Raw genomic sequence first — 11,634 nt, 5'->3', positions numbered from 1 at the left:
AGTTTTCGGCAGGTATATACTCTGTAACATGCACTGCAGAAAGCACGATGTTAAAATAGGAGGGTTTGAACTTACTCCATTAAAATGCCCATGTTAATACTATTTAAATATATTTTCATAGTATTCCTTACGTCAAAATATACCTTAGTGTAAAAAAGCACGGCCATGCCAATTAGTGGGCAAGATTTAATTGGAGTCTAACCCTTTTTTGACACAGAATGCACCAAATTTGTGGCCAGGCAGAGGTGGAAATTTGCTGTCTTGTCTTTGTGAAATGGAGGAGTAACGTTCCTCTTTTCAAAAAGGCCGCCACTTGTGTGGGCGTAAACATGTGACATGACGTAGAGCACGAAGTTGCCCGTGAACCGGGACATACAACATATGCGTCGGAAGAATATTTAGCTCTGTGACACAGTCTGCAAGTTTCAAAACAACAATGGCGCCAGAACAAGTGGAACTGTGGTCCAATGTACTGCGCATTGTTGAATCTCTCTAGTCACAGGTGCAATCGCTGATGTTTTTAGGCTTTCAAATGGCAATGCTTGCTATGGAAGACACGAATGAGCAGCTGTGGACATGCCGGGGGCACTTCAAGGCTGTTGGACCTTTGATGCCTGTGTTGACGGAGTTGTTTGGTGATTCCCAACCAATTGGCATTGATGTCTGACAGAAGGGTGTGGAAGCTAGACAGACCACAAGGTCCAGTGTTTTGGTCCAATGCCCTCAACTATTTTGATGTTGAGTGGCGGAAGCATTTCCGGATGTCACGGTATACATTTAATTTTGTGTTAGGACTTGTTGAGCCACATCTGAGGCGCAAAACAAACTGGCAACAGCCATTGGTGCTTGAGTCAGACCTGCCATAGCGTTGTGGTGGTACAGTATGCTACCCTGTCAGAATACAGGTCGATCAGCTGTATGTCTGGGGTCAGAATTGCCAGTGTGTGCATAATAGTGCGTGAAGTTAGCGTTGTGTTGAAGACGCTCCTTTACTGCTTTGTTTGCATGCCGGTGGAAGTTTAGTGTTTAGTTGAGTGTTTCCGAATAATATGACCTAAAGGAAGGATGAAGTGAATAGTAACATTAACGTGCACAAACTGAAATCAATCTGATAAATATGATTTAAACCAGTTTAATACCATTCCATCCATCCATCCATTTTCTACCACTTATCCTGTTAAGGGTTGCAGTGGGGCTGGAGCCTGTCCCAGCAGTCTTTGGGCAAGAAGAGGGGTTCACCCTGGACAGGTCGCTAGTCTATCGTACAGCCAACACATATAGACAGACAACCATTCACACTCACAGCCATGCCTACGGTCAATTTAGAGTATCAATCAGCCTCGTCCCCTCTTGCATGTCTTTGGACTGTGAGAGGAAGCCGGAGTACCTGGAGAGAACCCATGCAGGCACAGGGAGAACATGCTAACTCCAGGCAGAAAGATCCCAAGCCCGAGCCAGGGGTCCAACCCAGAACTCTCATGCTGTGAGGCTAGAGTGCTGATCACTGCACCCCCGTGCTGCTCTTAATGCCGTTCCCTTAATGCCAACTGAGTGTTCAAGTCTCTGTAAAAGGATTTGATGGTCAATCATGTCAAAGGCAGCACTAAGGTCTAACAGGACAAGTGCACGAAGAGACAGACACGAAGCCATTATCTGATGAAATTAAAAGGTCTTTAGAAATTTTTACCAGTGCTGTCTCTGTGCTGTGATGGGCTCTAAAGCCAGACAGAAAATCCTAAAATCCTCAAACAAACTAGTGTTATACAGGAAGTCACACAGCTGATTAGCTAGTGATCATCACCACATTGCAACACCTTCAAAATCATAATGCAGCCTACAACCATGCCCAGGTCTTCTTTCTGGTTAGCAGCAGCAGCTGTATATGACTTCCGCACTTTGATGGCTGAAAATCCATGTCCTCACACTTCAGCATAAGACTCAAATGGAGAGTAGGGATTAATCTGATGACATCCTATCACCAGCCGCATGAACGTCATAAGCAGTTTCTACTCGTCTAAAGCCAATGCTTCTGATTTACAACCTACTGTTGATATCCGCTAAAAAGATGCTTGCTAGCTTTTGGCAAGAGCCACTGGGTGATTCAAGGATATCTAAGGGTAGCTGTGAGTTTGGTGGGTTTGTTCACACAGATATAACGAACCTCCCAAAGACAGGCATTCTCCTGGAATATTTTCAACATATATCAAAGCAGTTCATTATATTGTCTGTATAGGCTCATTGAGAACATTTGTACTCCACTCCTTGATCAACTTCATGCGCAAGATTTTGCCAAGGTAGTAATTAACTCAAGTATCATCTGCAAGCTTATTCAACAGTATTACAGGCATTTTAGTGGAGAGTCTTGACCTGATTTATCAGTTTTCAGAGTCATGTTGGAGTGCAGCTTACCCTGCAGGGCTGGAGATGAAGGCATGGTACTGAGGTAACAGTGATGTCAGGCCTATCTGGCCTCATTTACTATGGGCTTGTAAACACAGCAAAGGCTCAAACGATTCATATTTTTAGCTCATTCTCACAGAGAGTCATTGCTCTCATGGGAAAGGGCTTTCATTTCTGTTGTCGCAGTTCAGATGAGAAGACGTTCACTGCGCCTCAAAGTGTGCAGGGCCCAACAGAGGTGATCATCCTCTCCATGACCTCCCTCCAAACAACAGTCAGTGTCTCTGAAACCTCCATAAATGAAGACAGGGACTGTTTAAATGCTAGTGCTGGATGTGTAGAAGGTATTACATGCTTAAAAATGGAAATATCAGTGAGTGCCTGAAATGGTAAACATGCTTGTTGCTGTGGGCAAATAATTTAAAGTCTTTAGGGACTTCTGAATCACATTGTAACCTTTCTTTCAGTTAAAGCTCCACTTCCTATTGGTAAAAGACCAATATTTTTCTTTGGAGGGAAAATTTTCAGAAGTGTTCCTGAAAGTATATTATTTACCTCCATATTTGCAAATAAGTCAGTTCCTGCCCACATGTATCACTTCAGAAATTATTTATCTATTTTTTATTTATTGACAACAGTGTAACAATGTTTCTGTTGCAATGACATTAAGACAGCTCCTTCACAAAGAGAAAAAAAAAACGACATTTACGAAACTGTTATGATGCGTTGGATTATGTACAGACTTCACCTGCTTTTAAGAGCGCATTTAAAAAAGTCTGAACGCAAAGAATTTCAAAGTCAGAATGAAATTGATAACCTTAAAATGACTGTATATTTCAACCTCACGAATAAGTAGTGATGAGAGCAGTATTTTTGTCACGCCACATCGTCTGTGCTTGGGGTTCTGTTTGTAACATCCAAGATGGCTTAATTGCTCAAAAGACATTCATCCAAACAAACACACATACACACACATGCACACACACGAGCCACTCACATACCCGAGCCGGGACCGTCTTGCTGTGAGGGAACAGTGTTAACCACTGCACCACATGCCGACGGACTAAATTTTCCTTAAAACAAAAAAAACAAAAAAACACACACACACAAAAAAATCACAGGCAGTTACAGTGGAGTTTGCAGCATGACAAAGTAGAATGTAAAGGTCTGAACAACCTTAATTCAAGTTATAGTTCAACCACGAGCCTGACCTTTCTTCCTCTGGTCCAGCCTCCGGACTCCCGCTGCATCATTTTCATCCAATCACTGCTTGCCCTCAAAGTACAAAAGAGACTTGGAGTCCTTTAGAGATTGATTGTCTTTAAATGGTGTCTTTATGAATCGTAGATTTTTTTTTAAGTCAGTTTAAAAGAAATTAAATTGCTTGTTTTTTTTGTGAGAAACACATCTTTGCAAACATTTCTCGGTATTTTATTAACTTGATAAAATTTAGAAAATAAAGTGACACCTCAGCGACCTACGAGGAGACGACCTCTCAACGTGACCCGCAGCGTGATGGGAGCATAACAAACTGGATAAAAGAATAACCCTGATTATATCATCAAGTACCGTCAAACCTGGTGTGGCTTTTTTATTATTTGAAACTTATCAGGAAAATTCATCTCGGTAGCTTTCTACAGCAACTCGTGGGCTGTGAAGAATCGTACACCTTCACTTTACGACAATTCATGTTTAAATTTGCCTCGTGTGAGTCCCGTATTCATCCATCTCCCCTGTTTTTTTAAAGCAGTGGATTCTAGCTGCACCCAGTAATTATTTACTTCTGTTAGTGATGTTTAATTGAAACGTGAACTTTAGTCTTACGCATGTACAGCCCGAGGTTGCAAATAGTTGGCGCTCAACGGAGGGGAGGGGGAGAAGCATAATAAGACAATCTGTCAAATCCTTTGACAACGTGACATCCTATAGGCTGGACACTCGTGGGGTGTGTTCACCCGCGTGTGAATTCGAAAAGGGTCTAAAGATTGAAATGTGAACCTTTGGCACACAGTTGCGCCTGGTGTCAGGATGCCGCCTGTGTCGCACGCGTCAGTGGAGATTTTGGGAAACTGTGGAGCGCCTTTGCTTCACCTGATGTGTCTGGGATTTAACGTGTCCTCCACTTTGCGCTAATGAACGTTTCCTGCATCCTTCTCACGGACAATGAATACAACGCGCAGATGCAGGACCCTTCTGTCGGTTGGCTTGAACTTCTTCGCCCTGTTGTTCTCTATCACCGCCTTCATTACCACCTACTGGTGCGTGGGGACCCAGAGGGTACCCAAACCCAAGTGCAGCAAGCTCCGCACCCACCAGTGCATCGATTACGGCGTGAACGAAACGGACCCCAACAAAGTGGTGTACAGCTGGGAGACAGGGGATGACCGGTTCCTGTTCCGGCAGTTCCACACCGGCATCTGGTTCTCATGCGAGGAAAACATCCACGATGAAAGTAAGAACGCAAGGTGTTTGTGTGTGATGTGCTGAGTGTAGCGTTTGTCAAACAGATATGGATGAATGAATCATTTCTTATGTTCAATTCATCTATCATGCGTTTAACACCTTCAACTTTTGAATGACTTAGGGGACACGATTTAGACTATTTATCTATTTACTGGTCATTCTCGCATTTTAAGAATTCTTTTAATTTTCGGTTGCTCTTTGTCGCATCTTTAAAATGTTTATATTTCGTAATTGGGGCTTTTATTCGTGTTTATTAAGGATATCAAACTCCATCACGACTGCAAACGTGAAAAACGTGACTGGAGAACGAACATGTTTTATAAAATAGTCACAGTGGCAATACATGAATAAGCAGAATAAAACCATCTATCAGAAGGCAAAAAGTACAATCAATTGGTAAATGAGAACAAAACACAGGTAAATGTCAACCACCTAAAATGTACATAAAATGTAAACACGATCATTGGACATATAAGATATTCATATTAAGATGAAGGTGGTTTATAGAGTCTTATCACTAATATCTTTGACTCCACACAGCACAGTATTGTCTGACCCAAAAAAGCCCAACAAATGAGTCACAAGTCGAGTCAAACCCTGTAAACAAATGTTCAACAGCATCAAAATAATTTCCTGCCAGAAGAGTCCTTCTTTTGAATGTGCTGAAATTGCAAAAAAAATAAAAATTATATTCATGAAGACGACTTGACTGCACTTTGGAGTTTCAGTGGGAAGTTTTCCAAGAGCGGACAAGAGAAGTGGGCAGTACTGTACTCAGCCTAGGCTCAGCTCTGGATAGGGATGGAATGTGATCCTTCAGCTTAACTGAAATGAAAACAGTTAATGTTTCATGCTCTTCATCACTCAACTCCAAAGAGCTGAGGGAATTTATCCACACTGGAGTTGTAATTTAATAACAAGCGTCCGCAGGAGGAGCTTCATGTGAAGTTTAGGTAAAAGGTGTCACAAAGGCCTTATGACCTCTCTGTGGCTCACTGCTGCTACATCTGGAATTCCTATGGCATCCAAACTCTAATAGTAGCACTGATACGTACGTTTGGTCACAAAGCAATAGAATGACCCTCAAGTTCACATAATTCAAGAAGGAATTGCTAGCACATGTATATCTCATCAAGTGGCTGCGCGATGGAGGGAGGGGAGTGGAGACAGCTTGAGTTAATAAGGATTACGTAACAGTGGCCTTGATGAGTTTTTCCTCAAAACAGCTGTTGCCACCCTCCTTCTACCTGATTAAAGCGTTCCACTTACAACAAATCCAGCGACACGCTCTGCTTGACAGCTGACAGAAGAAAAACATCAGCAGGAATGGGCCACGACAGGGGGCACTTTTAAGTTCTGTTTCAGGCATCTCATTTTATATGTTATATATTTAGTGTTTGACAGCCAAGCTTGCTGTAACATTGTTTTTTGTTTTTTTTCTCAAATTCCACATTCTTATGTCAGTGATTGAATTTACCTGTAATTCAAAAGAACCAGATGTTGAACAATCTTGCCAGTGAACCATCTGGTGACACTGAACGCTTCATCTCTGTCCCGCCTCAGACGTAACATCCTGTTTATTCAGTATTCATCTGGGAACCTTTCTCTTTTTCACAAGTTGATCTTCACAGATGCGCCTCTTACCTAACCTGTGTGTGCAGAGGTCATCTCCTCTTTGTAAATGAACTTGAATTTTGTGTAGATGTGTCAGACGTCAAACTCTGTCTGAGCTGATGAATCACACCTGGTCAGAAGTGGGGAATTAAACACAGATTAAGACTTGAAGCCAGCTTGGGAGTATTCATTTGTTGGGTTAGGGATCTTTGGCGTGTCTAATATTTATTACATCCTCTGTAAACAAACATACTCACTTACTTGTTAGTAGATTCTTCAAGATGGCATGCTGGCTACATCCTCTGCTCTCTGCTTGATGACAATAACTCAGTGTATCTCCTGTATTGTTAGGTGAGAGATGCCGAAGCTTCATTGATTTGGCTCCTGCGTCGGAGAAAGGTGAGTGTGCACCAAGCATCATCAGAAGGCTCAATCCTGATCAGAAATTCTTTAAAAACAAACAAAAACAGTTCAGAATGGACTTTAAAGGTCACTTGGCTAAAACTGTCTACGGTAAAGAAAGAACATTCATTCTTCCGTGAAACAGATAACACAAACAACTGATGCTGTGCAAAGCATTTAACTAAATGTGAGTCTGACTAACTGCGTTGTGCTTCAGGCTCGATTTGAAACATCACTATAGTGAATTGTCAGCTGTTGTAAGTGGAGTTTACCATCGTGAAATACTGAGGCAGATGGACACAGCGCAGTAAAAAATGTCCATATAACTTAATGACTTGAGGCACATATTGTTTTTATCATCAGTCTTCAAAATGATACTGCTTCATTCAAAGCCAAAACTGAAACTCAACCTTAAACAACGAAGTAAAGTGCATAAAAGTGTAGCTTAAATATTACGCATGAACCAATTTAGCATAACTTTTATTCTCCTATCTTTTATCCAGGATTGTTGTCATTTACCACAAATGTGTCATCAGTGTCATCTTGGATCATTTTCTTCACAACTTCCCAGTTTTTAAAATCAGCAAGATCTCAAATTTCATTCCAAGCATAATTGTTTTAAATGAAAGTTCTTAGATTTGCACTGCTGCTTTTGTATGTATCAGGATTTATTTAAGCAACATTCATTTGGGTGCAAAATAAGCCTCGATGAGGAAGTTTGGCCTCAAACCAGTTTCCTTTTGAAAATGTATGTTAAGAAAATTATGCAGTGGCCTTTCATTTGAACCTTCTTGAGAAAATCAGTACTAATAAGACAGAGAGACTGTGTTTGATGAACATGAATATCTGCACTGCATTTGATAGTAATCCACCCTACCATCCCAGAGGAATGAGATACATCTGAGTCTGAAGAATTGTTAGAAAACATCAGGTTACAGGAAATATTTTTTTTAAATTCTCAAGTCTCTCAAGTCTCACACTTTCGCCGTGTGACACACGCTTTCAGCCACTTCACACGCATGACTATGTGTTTCTCACCCTTAAATGTCATGTTTGGTCATGGTCAAGTATATGTTGTATACATATGATATAGCATGTAGCCTAGCTGAGGTTAGGAAAAGTAGTCGTCAATGAATGACCTACAACACAATAATACTACACATCTATGATCTAACGCCCCCATTCTCACTTCCCACACCCACAGAGAATACAAACTTGAGACCACTGATCATAATAATGCTCAATACTTCAGTGTTGCTGAAACGGGAGCTTTACTGACCTCTCGCAATTCAATGTAAAGAGTGGGGTGTCTGTCTTTCAGGTGTTTTCTCAAGTTGCTGGAGCTACTTGACTTTGTTGCCACTGCCAGTTGCAGTGCTTGCAAACAGGCCTGTTGATATCTATGACTTCCCCCTGACTGTTTGCCTCATGTAATTCCATACTGCGCTTTTGCTTTTGACATTTTTGACCAAGATTAGTCGAGAAGGTCCAGCAGCGGCACTTGCCATGCTTCGCCAGCTCTGTCCTACACAGGCTGAGCTTCTGGTAAGGGGAGGAGCAGAGAGGTGGTCTGTGTGTGCAGCAGTGCTGATGAAGCTGTGTGTCAATTGGAGGCGAAGACGGCGCCTGTTGGTATAGATACTTTAGCAAATGAGTATCTTAGCCAAATACTAATTTTTAGTATTGAATAATATCTGGTATCGATACTTTTGACAACCCTACACCAGAGGGAGACTTTCGACAGAAATGTTTGACATTGCTGTCAATCAACATTCTCAAAAAAAAAAACACTAGCGGGAATATCTTTTGGAGGTCTCCCTCCTGTAGCACTCCAAAGACTAGAATTGATACCAAGATGTTCTGAAGCTATTTTGACAGGTTGTGGTGGCTCTTAACCCTCCTAAGACACTGTGTCGTTCCTTCTTATTTGCCTTTGACTTTGTCTCTAAATGTTGCAATTCGCTGTGCAGGGATGCTTTGGCTGTCCCTGGTTTCTGAGATGCTCTACATTGTTCTACTGGTGGTGGGCTTCAGCCTCATGTGTTTGGAGCTTGTTCACTCCAGCAACGTCATTGATGGACTCAAGCTCAACGCCTTTGCTGCTGTCTTCACAGTGCTCTCAGGTTGATGGAATATATTTGTTGTTAAGTGAGATGCTTGGAAATTTTTTGTTGTTGCCTGTGAGATCGAAACACATAGATGTTGTTCCATTGTCCATAACTTTCCTAATGTTTCTCGGTATGAGGCTCTAACAAATAAGGAGCAGCCTACTACATCATATTGTGTAGTAAGCGGGGCAACATAATAAACACTTTTTCTTTTGATATTAATTTAGAGAAGGAATAGTTGTGTTGTGTCACAATCCATAGAAGTGTTAATATAACCAAATGAGCTGTGTAGAAAACTGTATGAAAATTAAAATAAAAAGTGTCTCTGAAATTGAAAAGGATGTATTTGTTCTCTAACATACTCTTTCTGTTTGATTTCAGGTCTTCTTGGCATGGTGGCTCATGTGATGTACACACAGGTCTTCCAGGTTACCGTCAGTCTGGGTCCACCTGACTGGAGGCCCTATAACTGGGACTATGGCTGGTCCTTCTGGTAAAACTCCACAGACACACGTTGAGCTTTTTTCTGTATCAATGTCAGTCATCAAATTGATTCAACACTTTGGGAAAAACAGATGAAGGATCTATTTTTCAGCCCCAAATCATCCTTTGTAGCTCTGCTCTCACCTCTCCTCTCAGCAGCATCACCGTCTGTAATGAGAAAAGCCCAAAGCTCTCATGTTATGCAGGATTAAGCTTTGGTGTTTCAAAGCTCTGATACAGGCGTGATTGGGATTGCATAAGGGGATAATATTTCACTCCTTTACAATGTATGCACAGTATGCAGAAAATTCATTTCAGAGGCTAAACAATTCTTGACCTGTTGCAAGCATTGACCAACCTGAGTGAAAAGAACATGAGGAGATGATTGTCTGAGATCACATGTGATCCGCTCTACTTGAGGGGTACAGAGGGACTTGATTCTAATCCAAGCAAACAGCGTCAAAATACTATTTGCCACTTTTCTACTGATTTGCCATGTTTTTTTTTCTTCTTTCTTTGTTGTTCCTGTGTTTCAAATCAGCATGGCCTGGGCATCCTTCACCTGCTGCATGGGGGCGTCAGTCACTACCCTCAACTCATACACAAAGACTGTCATCGAGTTCAGGCATAAGCGCAAAACCTTTGAGCAAAGCATCCGGGAGGAGCATGCACGGGAGGCTTTTGGATATTTCCGGGAACACTCTGTGCACTCCATCTCCAAATCTGTGGAGGTGTATTCCAGCCAGACCCTGCAAAGTGGTAGGACAAACCCCATTCCTGCTGACTCCCTGGACCTGAGTGACATTCATGCAGCTTTGGGGGAAGAACAGTGCTGAAGAGATAGCAAGTGGCTGCATTTCTCTCACTCACAGACTGAAGCTTTCTGGTGGATCTGTGGTTACTCTGAACCATAATCAAGGCCATGTTAGCACTATTTGAAACATTTTAAGCTCTGCCTTAACTGAATTCCCCCCCTGTGGGTGCATTGTTGCTGTTTTGGATGGGTAATGTCCCTAAACCAATTTAGAACAAACTCGTTTGATGCAAGATGGTGTTGCCATGTAAACAATGTAGATTTCAAAGGGAGTGTTGTCAAGTATTCCCCTATAAATGGAGTGAGGGTCTCTCAAATCGCCTTATTAAGAACGTCAGTTAAAACTATAGCGCATCACATTTTCACATGGACATTCATCCCTTACATCCCAGCCTGAATAAATTTACACAATGCTCATGAGGCCCACTGCCACTAGATAAGTCGGGTGGCTACTTCTGGTTCGCTCTATGCACACCTGAATCTGGATAATTAATTTATCATTCGCTTCTTCTAGACTTTCCGATATTATCAAAACAAAAAGGTCAAATTATGATGCTGAAAGATGAAATTGCACAGGTGTGAAATGGCCACAACAATTTATCCACCGGTTTACAGCAACAAAATTTGTGTAGAGTAGGCCATTGCTGTGACGGCTACGTCTGGTTAGCCCATCTGTTGAATTGAATTTGGATATATAACTTAAATGTTAAACTCTTCTTGACTTTCCAATTACTATTAAACCAAATGGATGAAATTCTAAAAGTGGAACGAGTCATTTTGTTGGTGTCGTGTGTTGCTCAAAACAATTCATCCACTATTTTACCACTGGAACACTAACAACGGAGTAGGCCACAATGTAGCCTATGACATAGTGATCCTCACTATAGCTTTAACCCCTCATTCAATGCAAAAGATCGTTGAACTACAAAGAGGAAGTGACTGGTTTTCATTTATCATGAAAAAAAGCCACAAATGCTCACTGCGTATCTTGTGCCTACAGAGATAAACTGCAATGATGCAAATAAGTTGTGGTGTGTCATTTTGTACTCGGAATGATTGTGGGATATGATGTGTCATTTTTCTCTTAATGTTAACTGTCATATGATATTTGTTGTCTCACAAACGCTAAAAGGGAACTCACAATACTTTTTCTGAGGCCATTGTTAAGGATCAGCAGTTGGTGTAGTATTACAGTACATGAGGGTATTTGTATGTAATTTTCATTCTATGTGTTTTTTTTCTGCTCAAATACAATAAATACTGTGTCCTGTATTTACAAATGTATCCTCAGAATCTTTGGAAAGTCAGAAGCTGAATCATTGTCCATGTAATACCTGAGGAGGGCAGTGT

At 41.4% G+C, this 11,634-nt stretch overlaps 1 protein-coding gene across 1 annotated transcript; it reads left to right on the top strand.

Annotated features, from left to right (window-relative positions):
• Positions 1–4,351: 4,351 nt before the first annotated feature.
• On the top strand, positions 4,352–11,550 carry LOC147257051 (germ cell-specific gene 1-like protein). Its single transcript, XM_086210091.1, has 5 exons — positions 4,352–4,852; positions 6,829–6,876; positions 8,850–9,002; positions 9,369–9,480; positions 10,012–11,550. The coding sequence occupies exons 1-5, from the start codon at positions 4,564–4,566 to the stop codon at positions 10,304–10,306; spliced, it is 897 nt and encodes a 298-aa protein (XP_086066217.1). The 5' UTR covers positions 4,352–4,563; the 3' UTR covers positions 10,307–11,550.
• Positions 11,551–11,634: the final 84 nt, after the last annotated feature.

This window comes from Aulostomus chinensis, chromosome 8 (assembly GCF_037954235.1).
Source record: "Aulostomus chinensis isolate RoL2024-O1b breed Wild chromosome 8, RoL_Achi_v1.0, whole genome shotgun sequence".
In the NCBI taxonomy this organism is placed as follows: Eukaryota; Metazoa; Chordata; class Actinopteri; order Syngnathiformes; family Aulostomidae; genus Aulostomus; species Aulostomus chinensis.
This window is presented reverse-complemented; position numbering and strand designations above follow the sequence as displayed.